Below are 23,904 nucleotides of genomic sequence, written 5' to 3'. Positions count from 1 at the left end.
GGCACATCCCGCGTGCCCGGTGCATGGGGAGCAGCTCGCTCCATGGCACGTCCCGTGTGCCCGGTGCATGGGGAGCAGCGCCCTGCTCCACGCTGCAGCCCGGGGCCGCAGCAGCCCTGCTGGCCCCGTGGGCTGCAGGGAGCGCGGCAGCCCCACGGCCCTGCCCCTGGTCCAACTGAGTGGTCGTTAAGGAGCCGGAGATGTTATTGTTTGTTGTTGCGGTTGGTAGGACATCCCGTTAATTACCCGGGCAGTGGGTGCCTCTCCGTTAACCCGTGCCTTGTCTCCCCTTGGTCCTGCTGCCCTCGTGTCGGAGCTGGAGCAGCCTCCAGTTAGCAATCTGCAGTCACGTTCCTTTTCCAACGCTGCTCCAGAGCACCCGCGGGACGGAGCCGGGCGCGGGACGGAGCAGCGCTCCGGCTGCTGCGGCTCCGGGAGGCCGGAGCCGCGACGGGCTCGAGCCGCTGTCCAGGCAGTCACGGCAGGGAGGCGGCCTCTCCCTTCCTGCCCTTGCACTGCCTCTTTCTAGGTATTTTGCTCTATGGGGTAGGTGTCTAATTTAGACCTCCAGCTCTTAGAGGTCCTTTATCACGTTATTATTGTTGTTATAACTCCGAAAATGTACTAATTATTTGTTGGTCCCAGTTACATAAACAAAAGTCCATAAGAATAATTTTCCATATCCTTTCATTAGTGAACTGAAGCATTTAATATGTCAGTTACTTAATAACTTGCCAGGGAAATAATTAGGCATTTTGTCCCAAACTTCCAGTGGACTCGTGTGCTCTGCTTCATTATTTCGTGCCAGAATAAAGTTTTTGTTCAAGCCTCCGAAGGAAGCAATGTTATCAGCTTTTAATTTGGGCATGGAATGTAGCCTGCGTCGATGCGTACAGGGAAAAGCTTGCTTAATTTGAGCTTGGAAAGTAACACTTATTTTGTTTGGCAGACAAGATCATAGACGAGGGACATCTAACCAAAGTGGAAGAAAGAAAGCTTTTGAAAGGTTAGACTTTTGGATTATTTGATTGTTTTTGAAGCATTTTCTGTATTATGCTTTAATGCATGCTTTGACTTAAACCAGCAGTTTGACTTTTGTTGAATATTCATGTAGAAAAGCAGAAAAAAAGTCTGTGAAAGGGAGGTATATGGTTTACTGCTCCAAATACTGTCTTAGGGTATGGAACTTTTAAGGGCAAATCATGATTTTTGCAAGTTGACTTAAATCTTTAACTCTGGAAAAAATTTCAGACAAGTGCTACAGGCTTGAGTGGTGAATAAATGTATGTTTTAATTTGACTTCTTTCTAACTTACAGCCTAACAATTTTGAAAATCACTATTAAACTCCTAAAACTGAATTTTACAAGTGAAAAAAATTAAAATGTGCCTCTAACTTTCTTTCCCCTATATGAAACATGTGGCATGAGAGGATCTGATATAAAAAGATTTATCTTGTCAAGAAAGACATCCCTATCCTGCAGTATCCAAGTTAGCAATGCCACAAAGTTTGTGGATCAGTATTTCCTGTGTGTGAAACCTGTCAGGTTGTTTGGGCTTGGAGGCGGACTCTGTTTCTGTAGCTTTTCATTAAGATTTTAACATGTTAACTTAGTTCTTGAACTTCTGTCCCACTGCGTAGTGTTATTGTATTGAATAAATGTTAGTGAGTATTTTATGGTATCTTAGAGAATTCCTTCTCATTTATCCCATAATTTATATGTGGAATTGCGCCTTTAAGGTGTCTGTGTGTGAATAAGCTATAGGCGACCCGGGCCATATTTGGCAGAAGAATGCATACGATAACGGGGACTTAACGCTTGCCTGCCGGGGCTCCCGCGAGCGCTGCGCTGCTCTTGGCGATGGCCAGCGTGCTCATTGGGGAACTTGATGTCAACACGTTTTCATAGACCTCATCGTTTTGGCTGTATTTATTCAGCTCGGTTTTATTAGGGGAAATAGGGACACTCGCTGTGCAATAATGCGCTCCAGCGAGGAGTTGTGCCTTGCAGGGAGCAGCTTTCGCAGCCCTTTGCTGAGCTGGTTCAGGCGTCCTCCTCCACGTCCCCCCGGGCTGTGCCTGTCCAGGCTGGGGTACCCGGAGCAGGGGGTTGACGGGGCCCTGGAGCTGCCCTGTCCCTCCATCCACGCGTCGCCCGTGCCCACACGCGGCCGGGGCAGCGGGCGCAGCGCGGCGCAGCCTGCACGGTGAGCAGAGGAGGGCTTTGCACCACGGAATGAGCAGTACAGTTTAATGGCAACCTTGCGGGCTGATTCTATTGCAGATGTGACTAGTGCTTTGTATCCTAACGCTTTTAGATATTAGTTAAGACTCCCCCGTATGAGGGATAATTTTTTTGTTTTGCTAAAGAATAGCAAAACATGAAGTTTTTAGCTACCAATCCAGCCATGACACTCGAGGTCAGTTGCTGACATTTGGTTGGGATTAGTGCTAGGTGCGTTAGGTGGGCGATGCGTGGGCTCCCCCCTCGCTCTGCAGGGCCCGTTGTGCTTGGGACACCAGCAGCGTCTGCCCTTCGCTCAGCTGCTTCGCTCTTGCTGCCTTCGTGTACAAGGGGATGTTGTTCTGCTGCACGAAATACAAAAGTTTTCCCTTTCACTCTAGATAGCAATGTGATTTTGGTATTTATTTTTCTGTTAACGTGTCTTGTTGTCTTACTGGGTTCCCAGGGTATGTGCATGTGCTGTTTTCAACTGCAACTTCTTTCATTGCAGGGGGACTTAACTCAGCTTGTTCTCTCATTATTTATAAAAATAACAAGCTTTCTCAATACTACTTGTTTGATCGCATAATTTCCTGTACTAACCCTGCTATATGTTATGTTTTTGCATAAAGAAGCAGTGTCTATATGTGGAAAGAGTGTTTGCACTGCTCTTGCTTTCTGCGCGTCCAGGCCGAGTGGAGCGCGTGCTCCGGACGGGCTGCGGCGCCGCCTTGCCCGGCCCTGGGCGCTGACCCGGGCTGCGCCGTGCGCACGAGCGGCTCCGGCGCCCCACGGCACCCCGGGAGCGCCCGCCTGCGTGAGCAGCGCGGTGCGGGAAGCGGCGCTCTTGGGTTATTTGTCTGAAATACTAACGTGTGTTTTCATGCTTACAGCAGCTTCTTGCTGACTCTTTACAATCCCTGCGTTGTTCTAGGTTTCTCCCATTTGTTGCCTGAATGAGTGAATAAAACAATAGGCTTTTGCACTGAGTTCCAGCTGGCGAGAGCACAGCTCTGAACAAAAGTCCAAGCTGGGCATTGGGCAGTCGCATCCCGTGTTGGTTGCACGGCCAGATTAGTGAGTTTAGTCCTACTGAATCCAGTTTGGTGCAGAACTGTAAAGCAAGAAGCAAACACCAGGTTTTTAAGCACCGCAGTTTTCTTTGTCTTTTTTTCCCTATTAACATTTAGCAGTAGATAGGTAGCAGAAATTATGAATAAGGAATTTATTTTATTTGATTCTCCTTATCTCTTGCAGAGAATCAGACAAAAGTGAAAGAGTCAGATTTATCAGACACTCTTAGTCCAAGCAAGGAAAAAAGCAGTGACGACACTACAGGTAAGTGCTTAATTGAGGCTTCTGTCATATTGAATTAGCTTGAATTAAAGAACTAAATCATGAGCTTTCCTGTGTGTGGAGCCAAATACAAGCTTTTGTTGTATATTTTGCAAGTTCATGGTAACTTTTTAAAGCGAGGACGCTGTCAAGAATTCTCTTTGCTTAAAGAATGTGTATGTGAAAGTGTGTGCAGTCTGCTCTCTGAAAGGTTTTCATCTTTCAGATGCCCAAATGGACGACCAAGAACTAAACGAACCAATTGCTAAAGTAGCTCTTCTGAAAGGTAAACATAAATTTTGTAACTTAAATGTATGATCTTTGTATCTAGCTTTCTGTCTACCTGTATTCCTGTCAAACCCATTCAAATGCTTTAAATCATAGTGATATGGAAGCTGCACTTAAATCCCGTTAGTGATTCATTTGGGTGATATAAAAGCATACTGCTGAGTGTTAGTATAGAAACAGTTCACCTGCTTCAAGCCGGTGTCCTGTGCTCACCAAGGCTGTCCTGGGGATCTGCGTGTCGCAGCTTCGAGCCCTGCTCACAGAGAGGGTCAATGCTCAGGCTGGTACTCGGGGATTCTTCCACCCTGGCAGCTGTCGTAAGCCTTGCCAGATGTTACCGGGGGGAATAGGACTCCTCAGCGCTAGAAGCGATGCCTCTAGTTTCCACCCAAGAGTTTAATAAAACCCGTAAATTCTTTCTTATTATTAAATACTCAAGTTTTGACATGTTATTAATTAGTTGTTTTGTTTAGAATAATGAAAATTAATTTTTGGTTTGTGTATAGCTGCACATTATTAAGGTATGTAAAATGGTGCTTACGTTGGGTCATAATTAAAAAAGACACTTCTCCAATTTTCAGAAAAATAGGAAAACTCAATGAAATTTAGGAGAGCCCCCCAAATTGTTTTCTTAGTTGTTTACACTTCAGTAGTTTTGTGATAGAAAGGACTTCAATATGTTAAGTATTAAAAAAGTGTGTTCATATTCTTGAAAACCACAGAACTAAAAAAATGTTTTGCATGGACATTTCAGCAGAATTCAGTTCAGCAAACCTTTTTAACAAGGAGTGTTGGAGAGATGGGGCATGTTCCAGCTGGGTCCGCAGCTGGGGGCACATGTATGCAGGGGCTTCCTGGCAGTGCTCTCAGTGCCTTGGTTTTAGTGGTAGATTTGGTTTTGGCAAGTTTTATTTGGAAACATTTTTGGTTGAAAATGTGCTGTGAGCTCACGTTAAGTGAGAACTTGAAGCCCAAAATGGGATCCGTGTTTAGGAGCTCGGTGTTTCCTGCGAGCTGTTTCGTGCACAGAACTCGCAGCCAGAAAGACACGTCCCATGCTAATACTAGAGTAGAGAAACCCTAGAGGGACCCATTTAAAATGCCGATGTTGTCGCGCAGGGAAACTTGTCTCCCACTGCAGATCTGACTTCTGCACATATAACTTCCTTCTTGCGAAATATTCCTATACAAATCTAAAATTCAAAGAGCTTTTTCCTTTGTTTTTCAGTAAGGATATACTTGGTAGCAGCAAGCACTAATGATAGAGCCATTAATTTAGAAATATTCAACCTTTCTGTTGTGTATTTGACCTTCCCCTACCACCTAGTTGCAATTAATGATCAAACTCCTCAGACTGAGAACAGTTAGTCCAATGCTGAGTCTGGAAACTGTGCAAAGACTTTAATTGCAGCTCTTTGTATTGGTTCTCAAGCCAGTTTTCCTGACTAATGACATGTGAATTTGCTTCTTGAGGGAACTAATTCTAAGCCCAATAATAATTAGTAGGCTTTTTTTCTATGAATAGAGCAATCCTATTTACTAAGGAATTTTTTTTACAATTTAGAGTTCGTGCAAGAACGGTGTTCACATTTCACTTTTAAGTGCACCTTTAGATGAATTTTCTGTTTGTGTAATTGTTAAAAGCTGATAGTTTACCGCTTTTAGCTTTACTTGTAAAGCTGCATAGTTTTATAAGCAAATCAAGCACATGGAAATTGCTCTACAGCCTTTGTGATCTACCTTGACACTGGAAGTGCCTTCCCTAGATCTGTTACACTGTCCCATAACTGGAGCTTTTCATCTCCTTCGAAGCAGCGTTGTCTTTTATGATGAGTGCTCTCATTGATGGGAAAACACTGTCCCCCCCAAAGGTCATTTGGGATTCTTCTAGCTTAGATACTGTATTCTGATTGTTGATTTGGGACACTGCTGCTTTATCTACATGATTTGAACATAATTTGTCAACTTCCTCATCCATTTCTTCTGAACAGTCTCATTAAGGATTGAAAGTTTAATTGCCTAAAGCAACTTTATCCATGAGGAGCTAAGAACAAAACATCTCGATAAAGAGAAGCCTGGATTTGGAACTCTTAATAAACCATGAAAGAAAGTATTTGGATGAAATACTTAGTCCTCTTTGTTCTCTCTTCTCTCAGTTTTTTCCAAAAAGCCCAAGCCATGTGCACATGAGCATGAGTCCGCTCCTTGATCCCCCCAGTCCATCACTGTGAGAATAGGAAAACCATAACCTCTCGGATGCTGTATGAGTACTTCAGCATCATCTGATAAATAACCAAGGAAAAGAAGTTCTTAAAACTTAACTTTACTGGTGACATAAAGTCCAATGTGAGTGTCAGAACCGCCAAGGCAGAAGGCAGCCGAGCAGGCCCCGCGCCGCAGGGCAGCACTCGCGTGGCGCCGTCCGCACAGCCCGGCAGCAACGGGGCTGCAGACGTCCCCACGGCCACGGGGTGCGTGCGGGTGCCCTGCGAGAGCAGCGCTGCGGGAGGCCCCGGGAGGAGGGCAGCGCGGGGCCCGGCCGTGCGAGGAGGGAGGCAGGAGCAGCCTCCACGGCACCCGCGCAGCTGCAAGGTCCTGCACCTCGCCCACGTGCACAGAATGAGCCTTGCCAGCCTCTACTTCGTTTTAAAATGCAGACTCTTTTGTTCTTTCTGTATTTTACTGCATGTTAAGTGCAATGAATGCTTAAATCCTGCATATGCTTTCCTCCTTTTAAAGCCGTATTAATGTTTTTGCTAATATTTACCTAACAAAACTTTGTGTTTAATTTAACTAACTACGGATAATTGGAATAGAAAGTGAGCAGTCTTCACATGGCAGTGCAAATTAAGCTGTTGTACAAATTCATGCTTTAAAAGTAAATATTCTTTTATCAGATGAACTGCAGGGTGCACAATCAGAAACTGAGGCTAAACAAGAAATTGAGCAACTGCACAAGGAGCTGGTTGAAGCCCAAGAACTAGCTAAAACAAGTAAACAAAAATGCTTTGAACTTCAAGGTGAGATCCAGATCAACTTGATTTTGTAGGGTATCCATTAAAACTGTCCTTACCAGGTAGTCGTAAGAGGGTCTAGTTTTGCTGACTGTGCTAGAAATAGATTTGCTTTCACAGTATTGGCCTCTCTTGCACAGAGTGTCAGAAACGTTTTTTTCTGCTTTTGTTTTGTATAAACTAGAGGTAGACTTAGACCAAGCTCTGAATTTGTGAGTCAATATCGACCAACCCACTTTTTGTAATATATCAGATTTATCTGCATATTTGTTATTTCATCATCAAGAATATATTCATTGGCAGTTATTAACTAATCACAGTGTGTTCAGTGCTAGTTTGGTTGGTTGGTTTTTTACATCTTACAGCTAGACCATCTAGCTGTTTGAATAACTGCAAAACTGTTTGCAGGTTGTCTTTAACAGGTAATGGTATAGCCTGGTTTAATCACATCTGGTTCAACATTCTTCCTGGAAAAGCTTTACAGCTTTTATTCTTTCCAAGCATACCCCAAGCTGCATGTAGCGCGCATTGAGGTTTTGCATCAGGCAACTGATTGTATTAATTTCAAATTAATTGTAATACTACCAGAATAATGGAATAATGTCTTGAATATTAACTTTTTCTTAAATTACTTACGTAATTACTAGCTTTGATAACTTACTGGAATGAACTGACTGTTTAAATCTTGTCAGTTATGGGGAATTTGTGACTGTGATTTAGCACAAAGCTGAAATACCCTTTGCTGACAGAATTTGGACACATCTTCACTTTCATTTTTAGCGTTATTGGAAGAAGAGAGGAAGGCATATCGAATGCAAGTTGAAGAGTCCAACAAGCAAATAAATGTTCTGCAAGGTATGAAACAATTTTATTTTTCGAGCTGCTTTTTAGGTCTTAGGAAAACAGCTTTTACCAGGGATGTTAATTACATATGTTTTAAATCTGTTTTTTTCAGATTTCAGAACATATTATGAAACATTTCCCATTTATTCCTGTGTCTCTAATCATAAATTAAAAATACAAAAGATACAATGTAATCCATATCATAGTCCTTTTCTCCTTTCTCTCCTCAATCTTTCATCAGCTTTAGCTGATCCAGAGAGTCCTGCTGTGGCTATTGTACCTCCTTCACAAGCATTCAAAATATTCTGTCTTTTTGTGCTATTTTAGCTTTTTGTTTTACTGATAAAATCCTCTTCAGTAATTTTAATCACTCCAGATGTACACTCAAGCTCAGAGTTTCCAAGAGAATCTCATGAAGAGCAGACATGTGAAGAACTGCTGTGATCACGACCATGCTCCTTTCAGCCCAAAATAGCTGTCAGGATGGAACCGTGACACTTACGCATCTTCTGTACCACCAGTTGGAAGTTAGCACTTCCCTAGCTTGGAAATGGCCCGTTGACAAGAACAGGGGTTTCTGGAGAGCAGTCGACCTGACAGCTTGGTTTCCTGTGCCTTTGTTGTGGGAGGCTCTGGACAGACAGCTGCATCTTCATTGTTGCTGCAGCTTCTCGTGATGCCCCAGTGCTCCCAGCTCTGCTGGCTGTTAGTTCTGCATCGCGTCCCGTGGCTGTGACGAGCGGTGACGTGTCCTGGCTGCAGGACCTGCCCCCTGTGCACGTAAGCCCTGCGCAGGGGCTGCCAGCTTTCTGGTCACCAGGGTTATAGCAGAACTGTGAGCAGACAGGCACATGGAATGAAAACACAAGCACATAAGCATCATTTTCTTAGGAAATCGAGCCAAAGTAGCTTGAACAAATTATTTTATGGATTCTAGTTTGTGGGCTGTGCGATTAGTCACATGCCAGTTACACTTGAGAAGCTTGTGTAATAACTATTTTATGAATGTCAGCAAAGGATATTTGCTATTTCCTGTAAGAAAAAGGTGCTAACGTAATCTTCCTGTTCAGAACCAGAGGAATCATTTGATTTTGTACTCCTAGTGTGCAGAAAACTCCAAATAAACAATTTCGAAGCAGAGGTTACACATCAGGATACTTGGTTGTTATATCTATATAGAGGGGAAAAATTGTCCATCTAAACAGAGCCCCGTATAAGGTGGCTCTTGTTGGTCCTGGGCTGTTTTGTCACCCAAGCCCTTCCCACGTGACGGGGAGGTTCCCCCCTTCCCCTCTCTCCTCTCCTTTCTGTGCAGTCTGAAGCAGTCTGGTATTGTGTGCTTGCTCCTTCCCAAACTTCCAGGGTGGGAAGGGACTGGGAAAAGCTCTCTCAATGTCGACATTTTCTCTTGGCAGCCCCTGGAGACTTAGTGAGGAGGGGAGAAAATAGGGCAAAAGCTTGCAGCTTCATGCAGGAACATTTCCAGGGCCGTTTTCACGGGATCGACACCTTCTGCCAGCCAGTGCTTATACGAGAATGCCACAAAGACAACGGAGATCTTGTCTCTACGTGTGAAGCTCCCTTTAGGTGGATGAGGAAATTCTTGTAGCTCAAGTAACTAGTCATTACTTTAAAAAAGCAAAACGTTCAGTTTAGATGAGGTAATGGCTTATTTAATAAGAGATGTAATGGAAGTTTTCGTTCTGATTGCTCTCTGAAATAATACCCAGTACTTCAGGAACCATTCCAATATTTCTGGTAGATTTTTTTCTATGCAAGTTATTCCTACAAATCCACCAAAATTGAGAAATGTTTGGTGGTTTTGTTTTGTTTTTTTGGATATTCAATCCTGTCATGCTTATTTGCATGCCTGCGGATTTAAAGGGAGCGTTGTTCATCATCAATGCAGACAGAAGAAAATGGAAATATCCTCTAAATAATGTCATTTCCAAGTAGCAGGAACTTCATGTGGCTTGATAGAGGAAAGAATCAAGAAGATATGCTATAAAAAAAGTTGCTGCTTGGTTTAATAGGCACTTGCAGAGTTAGGAAATTCTTGATGTTCTAGAAACATGTTATTTTCTGCCAAAACAGTGTGGTAGGTTCAAGACTTCTCATGTAATACTAGATGGAAAAAAGGTAATTGCTAATATTCTGCAGGTTATTCTCAGCTACTACCTTATTTGCTCTTGTGTTAGTATAATCCTGTAGAAAGCATTTCCAAGCCAATGCAATGGTGGTGAGCTTTGTGTTGCTCACGTGTATTTGTCTTCCTCGTGTTCTGGATGTCTTTACCACAAAACAAATGTGCCGTTCCATCTTACATGGACATCCTTAAAAAAGAAATCCATTGGGATCTATAGTAGCTTTTATTTAAACAAGGTATTTTGCAAGGACAGTATGTATAGTTATATTGCTATATATTCTATTGCTATTGCCTGTTTTCCATGCTATATTTTCCTTCCTGAGTTTAAAGCTGGGTTATTTCATAGGTTCCTTAGTTTATCTAATGAGCTGAGTGTGCTGTGGGAGCCTCTTTTAAGAAAAACTTACTTTTTTCTTTATTGTACTTCCACCAGCAACTTGCAGAGTTTGTGTTGTACCTAACACAATATATGGCACTACTGAAAAGCATCAAGTGTCCTGAATAGTTGTCATGAAAGTGGGTGTCTCTTGAGTTGTTCTGAGCTCCCATTTTCCTTTTTATCTTTAGGAATGGTTTGAGGGAACAAAAATAAATGCCAGGGATCTGTGATGGCTGCTGATGCTGTCCAGGGCCTTCGCTTCGACATGCAGCCTCAGATGTGTGGGGTAGCTTGCGAGGGATCCAGCTGATGTTAAGAGCAAACTTTTCAGTTTTGTTCTTGGAGCAAGTCTCTGTTAATTTAGTAATTGTGTTTTTCACATTGAAAGGCAATGGAGTACAAGTGCCCTGTGAATGACCTGCTGTCTTTAAAAAAGCAAATGCGAAGAAAAAGGCGAATTAAGTAGTTCCCTTCTCTCAGTAGGGATTTTAACTCTACCTTTAGTCTTACTTAATGCTTTCTGTCCCAGTCTGTATTTCTTTGCAGAGGCGAAGGTTGGCAAAAGTGTGTGTTGCTTATGAAAAATAATTTATCTCAGAGCAGACTTGTATTTAATAATCAAACAGATTTGAATGGGAATAACTTACAAAGTTTGTTTCATACATTTCCTTTTCTGCATGTTTGCAGAATGGAATAGAACCTGGATACTGTGCTTGGAATATTGGTGAACGTCCCAGGTTAACAGCGGAGCTGGCAGCTCCTCCAAGGCAGCGCGGCAGGTCCTGGGGCTCCTCACAGCCCCTTTCCTGCTTGCTCTTGTCTGCAACCTCCTGGTTCTCCAAAACGTGTTTTGCTGCAATAACTGGAGAGTTCTGTTAATAACAGCACATAACACAAGCCTCTCTTTTAAAAGAGGAAGAGGTGGGGTGAAAAAAGGGGCTTTGTTCAGTCCCAATTTTGTTTGTTTTTCACTCTGTAATATTATACTGTGCAATGCATTACCCTACACAGGTTTTTGCCTTCTTAAGGGGGGAGCACTTGACAAAATCAATATATTAGTTTTCTTTAGTGCCATGAAACATCAGGAAGTTGAGAAAAGGAGTCATTTTTAAAAAATTTCTGTAAGTACAGTCTATTTAAAAATAAATAAATAAATAAAAAAGCTTTCACATTTATTTTCAGCTCAGCTGCGAAGGTTACAAGAAGATATTGAGAATCTCCGTGAGGAAAAGGAGAATGAAATTTCCAGTACTCGAAATCAACTAATTGATGCTCAAAATGAGATTGTGCTTCTTCAACAAGTAGCAGAAAAGACAGCTTCAGAGCGAGACACTGACATTTCTGCCTTGCAAGAGGAGCTGCGGAAGGTTCGCGCGGAGCTGGAGCGCTGGCGGGAGGACGCGGCGGGCTACGAGAAGGAGCTCGTGAGCCTGCAGGGCACCTTCCAGCTGCGGTGCCAGCAGTGCGAGGACCAGCACAAGGAGGAGGCTGCGCGCCTAAAAGGTGAAAGGAATGTTGTGGACCAGAGCTGGTAGTGACATCCTTATCAGTCCGAATGTCCGATATTTGGATCAATATTTGTGGTGTTGGTTATAAAAAACCTTTTTGTGCATTTCTTTAAATAGAAATTTTCAACTGTGCTTTGACTACCCAGTTACCTTGTGAGTAATTAGGCCAAGTATAATGCCAATTTGAAAAAGATGGGAAACTTATAGGGATTGATGCTGCTCCAAGTTCCAAATGGACTTGGCAGAATCTCTGAATCATTTAATCTTGTTAAACAATAGCTTCTGGCCTTTTGGTTTTTACAGAAAAGCCACATTTGAGGCTTACTGTATTTGGCAACTGTCTCCCTTCTTTTCAGAATTGCTATTTAATTAATTTTAGGATTAAACCTTTATTCTGTAAACATTTTGTGCTGAGTAGATATAGTTTTTGGGCTCATTGATTTGGACTTCACCTTACCCACAAATGCTTGTTTCTGTTTTTACATTAATATCTTTTGGCTCTCAAGGTGGCATGCCTTTGGTAATAGAGTTCAAAAGCTCATACTGAAACTTGGTATGTGCCAGGAGAAGCTGGCATGTATAAAATGTGCCTAGAATTCTCAAACAGTTAACGCTCATGCAGACATATGTAACTTTGTAGAATCAATATTACTGCTGACTGATTTATTCCAAAGGTCTGATTTTAACACTCTGCTTTAGCTATTCTATCGGTTTTAGCAGACCTAGTGATTCTGATTGTTACTTTCAGGTCTGCTGGGACCAGAATTTCTTCAAATACGCTTTTCCACCACTGTTTTAAAAATGCTAGGGTAGCCCTGTAAATGGTCTGCTTTGTGTGGTGGCAGCAGCTCCTCCTAAGAAGCACTAGCTTGGTTAGCAGCTCGCAGGCTGTTCCTGAGGGTAAAACACAATCCGACACGTGCTGTATAGCTGCTTGTGGCAGAATGCATGTGACGTGCTTATATTTAAGTATACTTGTATTTGTTCCCTGGCAACATTTGAAGCATTCATGAAATTTTACTGCACTTAATTCAAATGTATTTATTGCAGGTGAGCTTGAAAAGCTGAAGGAGGAGTGGAGCGCTCTGGAAGCGGAGTGCGCTGCCCTCAAGAAGGAAAATACTTTGCTTGCATCTGAACTCCAGCGACAGGAGAAGGAGCTTTCCAGGTAGGTGCAGAACGGATTTGTGAAGATACTTTATCACAGCAGCTTCAGAGGTTCTTCCTGCCACCACCCCCTCACCCTTGTCTTCTCTGTTGAGGGCATTAGAAGTCTGGGGTATCTGGAGTGATCATGCTGAAATTTCGTGTACATCCTAGTTTTGGTCAAAACAAATTTGCATTTCATTTGGTCAAAAGCATTTCATTAGAAATGGTTTCACTAGAAATGAAATGGTTTTCTTCTAGACCTGAATTTTGCCAGCATGATCACATATGTGTATGTGTGTGTATATACGTATACATGTATAACTGTATGCATTTACACACATACATAACTTTTTCCTTCTGGCTTTCTCATCCCTGCAAGATTGGCATTGATAGAACAAATGGAAGCTTTCCCACAGTGAAACATGTCCAGGGTAATGAATTATTTTCCTGGAATCAGGCCTTTCTGTCTGTATCTTTTTGTGCCATCCAGAACAGTGCCCCTGTTCTGATTCTTCTGTGTGGTGCAATTTCATCCCTGGTATTCTGTTTCAAGTTTTCTTTTTGATAGTGAGCACCACCCAGAAGCTCACTGTCAGATTCTTCAGAAGTGAAAACAAGTCTCTGTGCATAAGTATTATCTATTTTCTTATATTTTTTTTGTATAGAAAGATGCATAAGTAAATACAGGGCTTATATAATGGAGATGCATAAGATACCTCCCTTATGTAGCCTTGTGCAGACCCAAATTAGAACTACTTTGTTGTTATACTGAAGTTTGTAGTTGCTTAATTTATAGTTTTCTGTGACTATTGTGCAATTAAATAATTACATTCACTGAGAATATCCTGGCCACTGGTTTATGTACCTCGAATAAGCAGGTAAATGTGTGTGTTAATAAATAAAATACTTGCTAATTAATAACAATCTGGGATAACCTTTTTCTAATTAAAAGTTTGTTTTAAAGTGCTTTGAGTAAACTAATCTTTAAGAAATTAGTGAATAATAAGAAATAAAAAGATTAATGATATATGACATAAAGTATGTTATCTGTTATAATGGTATTAAATATAAAACAATGTGTAAGCGAAATCTATAGCTAGGCGTTTGTGTCAGCACTTTCTATTGGGAAACAATGTTTGGTTGCTCGAAGCTGGTACTCCATGTTAAATAAAAGTAATATATGGAGATTTGAGGATGAAAACTGCTTTAAAATGTTTCTTGTTAAAAATGAGCATGAGGAAACAAAATGTTAAGATTCAAGTGGTTGTTGTTTTGCAGCTCTCAGGAACAGAGTTTAGCGCTAACTAGCAATATAAATGTCCTTGAAATGTCACGAAAAGAACTTGAAAATCAGATGGGATCTTTGAGAGAGAAACATCAGCGGGATGCAGCTAGTCTAAAAAGCCAGCTCAGTGAAGCTGAAAATCAAGCAAAGGATGTTCAGAAAGAGGTAATGTTTACTTGTGTTTTGAGGGGATACTCTGCCTAGTGACTCTGACCTTTAAGCACTTCACCTTGAAATAAGGAGGAAAACACTAAGTCTTTAAAGCCTTTTGATACTTCGATTGCAGAATGTTAGCTGCCAGTGTATGGAGTGGTTATATCTAAAAGGGAAGACTCCAATAAGCTGCCTGTGTGTGGAAGCTTTACCAAGTTTGCTTTCACACCTTAGAGCTGTTTGGACAACTTAAAGGTTGTTCACGTGGCGTGTAAACTGGTACTCATGATTAGGGGACTGTGCCATTATGAACCAGAGTTAATTGCTTGCAGTCAGTATGGTCTTCCTCATTAGATTTAAGCTGCTTTATTTCACAATGGAGTACACGTCCTTTGCAGAGGTGAGTCTGCTTTTGTCTGACAGGGTCACTAGGCTCTGAAGACGGTTAGCTGGTGCACAGGCAAAGGCAGCATTTGGAGCATACGCCTCGTGCGTAGCCTCAAAGACCACGCATGGGCCTTCATGGTCCCTAGAGAAGGTTTCTTAGTCACTGCTACTATTTCCTCTCTAGTTCTACAGTCCTCTTCCTTGCTTTGTCATAGATTCATCTTTGTCACATTCTCTACCATTTCCATAATTTGAAAATCCCACTCCTCTTAATGTATGTGTATATAACTGTGAAAATGCCTGCTCTCAAGTTTGCTGTTAGTACCAGAACTGAAGGTTTTTAGTTCTGCCCTTACTAATCCTCGTCATGAGGGCTACAGGAAAACTGTGATGTGCAGAAAATATTGAATGAGGAGGAGCTGTCCGTAATGCAGGAACATGAGAGCCATTGACCCAGTGTTGTTCGTGCTCAGCCCCCTCCAGGATGGCAGCATAGACATTGAGACATAGTATTTGTGAGCCCTTCTTACTCGTGCACATTTAGGGTTTCTTTGTAGGCAGAGGTTTGGTTTGCTTCACAGAATGTTATTTTTGCACCTGGTTGGTTGCTCTAGGTATTTAGGCTACTGCCTAGATGTAAGACCACCATCTAAATATAAGAGACACCTTGTTACTCTGTATCTTATCTTGTCTTTACAGTCCTTTCTATGGTTCTTTCCTACTTAGTCCTGGAGAATTGTTTGGTATGAGAGGTGGATTTAAGCTTTGCATTTCCTTGTTCTGGAAATCATTCCTAGAGTTGATTTGCCGTGCATTAGCCCTCTGTGTTCTGAGGTCAGCATAGATGATGCCCTAGTTGTGAACTCTTTGGATCACAGCTTGATGCCCTGTCACCCATCCTTATTGGTACGAGTTGTGTTGCTGTCTTGTGCCTGGTACAGCACAGAAATTGTTCACTCTGGGAAAGACTCGCAGTACAACGGGATATGAGAAAACTTTTGGGGAAACTGCACAGTACTCTATGCGGTGAATTTTTTTTCAAGGCATATATAAATGACAATCTGCTCAAAATGTTGTTTGTTTTTAAAATGTCCCAGGTAAAAAGAAATTTAATCTTTGCAATTTCATGATTTGCTGACTTTGAATGTGTTGCAAAGAAGCTCCTTGTCAAACAAAGTTTCTGTGGGGAATACACAAAAGATACCTTTCCAAGTATTGTAAAAAGCAGGTTTATTTAACAAGAGCAACCCTGGTGAGCTCGTTGTGAACCCCTGCCCTGCATGCTGCTGGTGGCATCGTGTGACAGCCCTGTGCTGCATGTCTGATGTGGCAGAGTTCGGAGGCTGCGGCCATACCGAATGTGTGAAGCCTAATGTAAAAATTAATATTGTTACTCTGTGTTTCTAGGTTACATTTTTTTGTAGAATTCTGTCTGGTTGTGATTTTTTGTTAATTATGGTGACCTCCAATGTTTCTGAAGCATGGTGCAATGTTGTTTTGTTGTGGACTGCTTCCTGATAGTCACAAGTCAGCTGTATTTCCCCCCCAGGGGAAGGGAAAATCATTCAGTCTCAAAAACTAAATGTGTTATAGTTCTTTGTCATGCAAGATAAATATAACTATAAATATGACTAGTCTTTCTTATCCAAAAGAGTACACAAGTAATCCTCACCCTTCAAAGGCACAGGACAAAATCTTTTTAAAAATAGTCTAAACGCGTCTAGAGTCAATCATCTCTTCTTGCTGTGTCTTTTCCTCTTTTCCTTTTCCTGGCGCTAAGCTATCTTAGTTGTGCTCCCCAAGACTTCTCTCCCCTGCTTCATTCATACAGAGGGAGTGTGCTGATCCAAGCCGAGCTGCTTTGGGCACATGGCAGGAGAGGAGGCTGTAGGCTCAGCAAGGGCGAGCGTGCCCTGGGCGTGCGGGGTCTGCAGACTGTTTTCTCTTTGCCTTTAGTATGAAAGGACACAGACTGTGCTCTCAGAGCTGAAGGCGAAGTTTGAGATGGCTGAACAAGAAAAGCAGGCAATCACAGATGAGCTCAAACAGTGTAAGGAGAACCTGAAGCTGCTACAAGAAAAAGGAAATAACGTAAGTCTGCACAGAGTGTGTGGGGAGGTCTGGTTATGACACTGGCAATTCTCCCTCAGATCTGAGAACATCTGCGTGTTGGATAGTGAAGGACAGACTTTCAGAAGGTCTGTGTACCATATAATAAGCAAAATTACATTCTGGTACTGCAACTAAAAGATTGCAAGTCATTACAGTGTTGTAATTGTATGTGCAAGTTACATTTACAGCTATATAACAGTTTTCAGTGTGGCCCTAGATATCTGTTTTCTTGAAAAATTCAGCTTAATTCCTAGTGCACCAGAACTAGGCAAAACATTTTAATTGAGTAATACATAAGTAAAAGCTGAGACCTGCTTCTATATGAATTTATTAACCTCCTTCAAGATGACTTTATTAGTGACTGCTGCAACACACACCACTCTCTGAATCTTGCTCCTGCCTCTTAATGGTGGTCCTCCTTCAGAGGCTTAGGAGTTACCTGGTGCAAGTGAACTATCCTCTCCATGCTCTAACGAGAGTGTTCTTCTGTGGCGAGTAGAGAGATGCATCGTTAGAATTGAGGATACAGCTGGGACCGAGCTTCTGCAATCCCGATGCGTTACAGGTTGTGGCAGGCACAGTCGGATACCCCCAGCCTCTTTGGACATCCCGTGTCCCAGGAGGGCTGGTTCGGTGTCCTCGGCAGCGCGGAGGACGAGGACGCTCTGCAGAGCGGGCTCCAGTGGAGCCTCCCGGTCCCACCCGCGCAGCTCGGCTGTCTGCAGGATGCCCGGAGCTCCCAGGAGTACCTTTGCCATAGCCATGCTAATGAGCACACATCTCCGACATAGCAGAGCCGAGTAAAGAGTTCAAAGCCCTTCCTGCTTTTCACAGTCACGGATTCAGGAATTGAGAGATAATACAGCCTTAGAACCTATTCTAGGATTCTTCTGGAAGAACATTAGCCCAGATAATATTGGCTTGATAAAGTAGAAAGAAGATGTAATTAAAAAAAAAAAAAGGTAAAACGAGCAAAAAAATACGGGAAACATGCACACTATGAGAGAATAGATCACACTGAAGTGATTGTGAGTATAAGATTCTCTGTTAAAATATTAATCTTGAGATTAGGGTGATCAGTGAACAGGAGGGATAGTAGCAGGAAGAAATGCTACGAAGGAAGTTGGAGCATGGTGAAGTGGAGCATGGTGAAAGTGAAGCTTGCAAGGATATCAGGGGATTCCTAGCAGGAATTTGAGGTGAGTATTCAAAGAAACTAAGGAAGCAGAGCAATTGCCAAAATCTGCTTCGAGAGAAAGGACCTACTGGTAACAACTGGGAAGCCTGGGGATCAGAACATGAAGGGTGTCCAACCATACCAGGAATCATGACAGGACAAGCTTGCTATTAAGGCAAGCATTAGTTGTAATCAGTAATGTAAAATATGATTATTTTGTGGATTATTTAAGAAATCATATCTGGGCTGAATTCCAAGGTCAGTATTATCACCCCCCTCCCCAACCATGCTGGAATCTGTTACATCATTTCTGAGCACGTTGTCCCATAGAAAGTCTATCCCCCCTTCATATCCTTATAGGATATCCTTACATCCTGTATCCTTGTAGGACACATGTTTTCAAAGACCTTAATTAAGTGCTTCTCAGCTGGGAGGAGATTTGTTATATATTGATAAATTCATGAGGCAGAAATTTTAATTGTTTGGAGGCAATTTCATTTAATGCAGTGGATATTTATAACTTGTTTTATTTGCCAAAATGCCACAGAGATGAATGTGAATAAACAAAAAATCTGCACAATTGTCCTGTGAATTTTTAAATGTTAGAAAAGAGGATTCTTTCCTCCATTTGAGCTATCATCTTAAATATTCACAAGTTTTTAGAGGTTTCCTTTTGCAAGGATGATGTTTTTCTTTCAGAAAGCTGTGTTGTGTCCTAAAGCTCTTAGCAGTGTGGTGTGCTCCGTGTGCTTGCATGCCTGTAGTCATGGTTGTTTGCTGGCGCTGTGCGTGGTGGATTTGGCTGTGAGTGGTTTGAGAACGGTAGCTGCTCCGATTGACTTAAACCTTTGGCACTTTGTGAGCACCGCTGTGATCGTTTCTGCCAACATGCTTTCTGTGGTAAGGTGGCACTCTAATTTGTAGCACCAATGACAAAAAATACTGCATGAAAATGACTTGGTTGCACATGATTTGTTCATTATATATATATGCCTTGATTAAAATAAATTTGGATGATTATAAGGTCGAGAATTGAACAGCAGAGATTGGGATATTTTAAGCTTTCTGTATTTTGAACCATACTTTGAGGTTCTATGATTAAGTGACTTCTACAAATTCATAACAGAATGAGATTTGGTTTGTGAATGGCAAAATAATGCCCAAGAAAGCTTTCAAACATAATCTTTTTTTTTTTTTAGTTGACTGAACAAAATCAAAGTGGCTTCAGCACAAAAAAGCCCCTCACTAGCATGGTTTGAAGTTAACCTGCGTGTGTCTGTGTGTGCACACTGTCAGCTCAGGGACAGAGCAAGCGGAGGCTTCCGAGGGCAGCTCAGGAATCGGGTCCCTTTTGCTTTTAGCTTCCTGTACTCAGAGGTGAAGTGATTCCTAGGGAGCTGCAGGTACCTCAGAACACGTGTCCGGTGCCATGGGCAGCTCTCCCCTCTGCGCCCGCTCCCTATCCCGCTGCCCGCGGGGATCCCCGCGCTGCTCCTGCCAAATTCCCTGCCTTGCAGCAGTCCGGGGATGGCTGCACAGTCACGGCATCTCACGGAAATGTCCGAGCTATGGGATTTGCTGCTACCATGGCTGTTAATTGATTCATTAATTGAGGAGTAAGATTTTTTTATTATTATTATTTTTTCCTGGAGGCTGGTGATAAAATGGTAAAAGACTAAATTGCATGGCAGGGAAAAGATGCAAAAATCACTACCTGGTGTGAGTTTTACTGCCTTCAGAGAAATCCGGGTGGGATTTCCTATCACTTGCATAGAAAACTAAAAGTAAATCATAAACAAGTTGCAGGCAAATCAATTTAAGCTTCATATTGCTCTGAAGTGCTAAATTCCAAGTTGTGGCAGAGGATTCTTTAGGTATTTTCTGCTTACATCCCATTATTTTTAAACATCCCTGGTCACTTGACTAGACCGGTGTACTAACTGTGTATACCAGAGTAGAGATCATGCTGTATTGTGTTAGATGTCTTTAATACATTTCGATTAAAACAAAACTCACTCTGACTTATTTTCCCCTCTCTAAATCATCTTTATGTGATTGATTTATAGCACAAAGTGATTTTTAATATCCCTTCCCTTCTTTAGCCTTCCATATTACAACCCGTCCCAGCCGTATTCATCGGCCTAATCCTGGCTTTCCTGTATTGGTGTTACGGCCCAATGTGGTAGCGAAAGGTACAAGCACTCCTGTTCAGTCACTGTATGTTTGTCCCTCTCACCTGTTTGTGCCATTTCTGTATAAAATAGTGCATGGTGAAATGCTCGCAGGTACTTATCTACCTGAAGCAAACCCTTCATTTAATTTGCCATTCTGTTGATACTGATGAGCTGCACAAGCAACTAATCATTTAACATCTGTGTGAGTTCTCTAACAACGAATTAATTGCATCCTAACTGGTTCTGAATGTGCCTCTTCTAACTTGGTCTCGGTTTGTCTTCAGCAAATGGGCTAAATTTTGCACGACGCTGTGATGCTAGGGCTGGAATGAAAAATTAATTGCTTAATTAACTATGGAAAATGAAGAGTTTGCCTCTAAATAATAATAATCAAAATCAACAAGCTTTGGTTCTTAATTACGGGCTAAGAATTTCTTCTCTGGCTTTAAAAACTTTATTTTTCTCACTGTTGCTGTGAAGAAGATGGAAAAAAAGTCAAGATGAGAAATAGGTGGTTGGTTTGTATTCTGCACTCTCAGCTTGCATTTCCTCTAACGTCTCCCAGTGTGTCCTTCTCTTCAATCGCTGCTGTTGTCATCAAATGTCGTGCCAGTGTGTTCAAGACTGTGTTGTTAGGCTCTGCCAAGAGCTGCCTTTGTAGACCTGGATTTAAACATTCCAAAGATAAGAGCATAAGGGTGACATTGCTGCACAAACCTACGTCTAGCAATTATTTGGCACAAGTGATGTCTTAAACATCTTAAGCCCTCACATTTTTAGCAGTAGAAGTGCCTGAGGTGTGTGCAGTAATGAAGCTGGAAATACGGGGCTGCTAAAGCCTCTGCTGCTGGTGTTCCATCATGAAGAGTTTTCCCTAGTTTTCCATTGGAATCTCTTCCCCTAAAGAAATGTGGTTCAGCTGTGTGGCCCCTGCGCAGGGCTCGGGGTGACGTTCTGGTGCTGCCCATCGACAGGTCCTCAGGGCGCTGAGGAGCCACGGGGGAAACTAATCGGTGTGAATTAGAGCAAATATGATATTGATTTCTTTTTTCTCTCCACACAGAAACAATGGCCTTGGATGCCTGTGATGGCAGCTTTGGTTGCTGTGACAGCCGTGGTGCTGTACCCAGGCCTAACCAGAGCTTCTCCATGAGAACTGTTGTTGAATCCATACACCGTCCTCCCTTTAGAAGCTGGCATCACTCATATACTGAGGGAAAACAGATTAATGCTCTTCCTTTTTACCTCTTAATACAGCACAGCTCTGCGTGAGAACAGCAGTAGGGTCATTTGCTTTAAACTGTGTAAAATGTATCTGTCTATAAAGAGGGAATAAAAATGTGATTCATCATACTGTGAGCAATATTTTTGCTTACAACTTCACGTAAGTTTTAAATCAGTCTGTTGGGATTCTAAATACTATAATGGTGGCCTAAAGTAGGCTTCTTGATACCAGATTATTTATAACGGCTAGGTTTGTGGACTTGTACTTTAGAATCTGATTGCCGCATGTAAAAGGAAAAACACCATTTTGCCAATTTGGACACCCAAGTCAAATAACTTTGCAGATACTTTGAAAACAGCTGCAGTGTGCTCAGTGCCTTTCAGTATGCTGTTTTTTTCTAAAAGTAGTATACCATTTTACTTGCTGTTAGTCACTGAGCTGTTGGGAACAAGACTTAAGGTAACTTCTCTTAGGCCTTTTGGAGGAGGCATATTTTTATTTGGTAAGGATTGTTTTATTAATGATTTCTGGAAATAAACTCAATTCCTGTCCAGCCTTAAAGAGATAGAGACACTGATGGTGAAGACCAGCCTAGAATATTTAGTGTGCGCGTGTGCGAGTGTTAGCATGTGTGTGTTCTTGAGTGAACTAAGGTGTTTCTGGGAGCAAATACTTGGTCATTTGATGGACATAGTGCAGTGATTCAACTTGCGTTAACTTTAGTTTGAATGTAATTTATTAAATTTCATATATTTAAAGAGATGCGTTCTTTAAAAGTATGAATACTTTCTCACATATCACATTGTATCAGTTTACTTTTTCAGGCATTTGATACTTTCTGACTTGGGCTGAAAGGCTCTTTAGATAAGCTTTTATTGGTGTAACTTCATTATAAAATCCGCTACAATGCATCTATAATTAGCCAAAAAATTCAGAACTACATAATCTGCTGCAGAATTGGGATTGTATACCTAGTCATGTATGTCAGGTGAACAACGCTCTCATTTGGTAGGTACATTTTCTGCATCAACGTTACATGGCTGTAAGTACAATGCAGTGATCCCCATTATAAAGTTTATTTTCCTTAGCAAAGTACTATAATTATTGCTACTTGCTGACTTTTGGTGGGAATCACTGCAGTTAATGCTGAATTAAGCGTAGGCTGTAGTTATCTTGTTCAGCTCAACAGTTCTGTCAAAAAACTTTATTAAAGACTTCAATAATATGCTAGAGAAAGGTGAGGCAAAATGGCTCTACTAAAGGAAGCTTCAAAACAGGGAAATAATTTTCAAGATTCAATCGGCTTTAAATGGTCTTATGGCAATCGACAGATAGTTTAAGTATTTAAATAGAAATTTAGCATAAAATTTACCTTGAGGTTTTGAGGATCATTGTTTGTCCTTTAAAGGTTCTACCTTAAGCTATGTGGGGTTTGCTAATGGGAGGATTATTAGTTATGGAAAAAATAGTCCACGGGTGACTTGTAGAAAATATATATTGTCATTTAGTTCATTCATTTCATCACTTTCAGTTGCAGGAAGCCACCCTACCACAGAACACTCGTATGCCAGTGGTACCCAGTACCTCTTGTATATAGGTTATTGCAAATATTGTTCTGAAATGCTTAACTTCAGAATTACATTTTTTAAAGTAAATAATTGTTTTAAATCTATTTTGTAAAGATATAAAAATACAATAGAATTTCTGGAGTACAGATTAAACTATTTGCACTAACACACGTGATGTGCATGATTTAATAAAATAACTTTACTCTCCCTATGCATGTTTGAGTTGAATCTCATTTGAAAGCAATAGCTCCGTAGTCAGTTCCTGCTGCGCTGGCTGTTGCCGCAGTCACTAGGCACAATGTCTGCAGCATGTTGAGCAGTGCGTGTTCTCCTTGTAGCTCACGTGTGCACTCGTGTGCGTGTCCGGATGATCTCTCTGCTGTCTGGATGTCGGAAGGACGCGGGGGCAGAGGGCAGGGAGGCCTCGGGAGGAGGCGGCTGCTTTGCAGGTGCTGTTGGCTGGAGCAGGGAGCGCAGGCGGCGTTGGCAGCGGAGGGGCCGGTGCTGCCGTCCGTCCCGCAGCCCCTGCCCGCTCTGCTCGCCCCGCTCCGGGCGCCGCTCCTCCCGAGCGCTCCTGCCCCTCTGCCCTCCCGCGGCACGTGGAGGCGGCGCGCGGACGTGCAGCGGGCGCGGGGAGCCGCGCGGACGGTGCCCGGCGTCGTGCCGTGCACTGCGCTCCGCGCTGGACAAGGGTTTCCAGGGGGGTTCCGAGCATCAAAGAGCCGAGGTGTAGGATCCGACATGGCCCTATGGAAGGAGAGATTGCGAAATGAATCCTGTGCATGTGTGCAGATTGGTATCGTGTACACAGACACGCGGTGCACCTTGCATGGGTGTTGTGCTTACAAATATACCTGCGTTTCCCTAGTAGAGTGCTTTTCCCAGGGATTCTTGACACTTGCACGTCCAAATTTTCCGGGAATGAGCTAAAACGCACA

At 42.3% G+C, this 23,904-nt stretch overlaps 1 protein-coding gene across 3 annotated transcripts in view; it reads left to right on the top strand.

Moving 5' to 3' along the window:
• SLMAP (sarcolemma associated protein) overlaps positions 1–21,770 on the top strand; it is a 64,713-nt gene extending 42,943 nt beyond the window's left edge. For 2 of the 3 annotated variants that reach the window (XM_088534625.1, XM_088534623.1), the window contains 10 exons: positions 950–1,006; positions 3,481–3,561; positions 3,785–3,844; positions 6,744–6,866; positions 7,641–7,715; positions 11,411–11,731; positions 12,787–12,904; positions 14,164–14,335; positions 16,667–16,801; positions 21,237–21,770. In XM_088534625.1, the coding sequence (XP_088390751.1) occupies positions 950–1,006; positions 3,481–3,561; positions 3,785–3,844; positions 6,744–6,866; positions 7,641–7,715; positions 11,411–11,731; positions 12,787–12,904; positions 14,164–14,335; positions 16,667–16,801; positions 21,237–21,326 (1,232 nt within the window). In that variant the 3' untranslated portion in view covers positions 21,327–21,770. Of the gene's footprint in view, positions 1–949; positions 1,007–3,480; positions 3,562–3,784; positions 3,845–6,743; positions 6,867–7,640; positions 7,716–11,410; positions 11,732–12,786; positions 12,905–14,163; positions 14,336–16,666; positions 16,802–20,101; positions 20,192–21,236 lie in introns of all 3 variants that reach the window. The other variant, XM_088534622.1, reaches the window with a different exon arrangement.
• Positions 21,771–23,904: the final 2,134 nt, after the last annotated feature.

Source organism: Tinamus guttatus, unplaced genomic scaffold (genome assembly GCF_059628265.1).
Source record: "Tinamus guttatus ecotype Peru unplaced genomic scaffold, ASM5962826v1 Tinamus_guttatus_pri_ptg000580l, whole genome shotgun sequence".
NCBI lineage: Eukaryota > Metazoa > Chordata > Aves > Tinamiformes > Tinamidae > Tinamus > Tinamus guttatus.
Note: the sequence above shows the minus strand (reverse complement) of the source record. Positions and strands in the feature narration are given on the sequence as shown.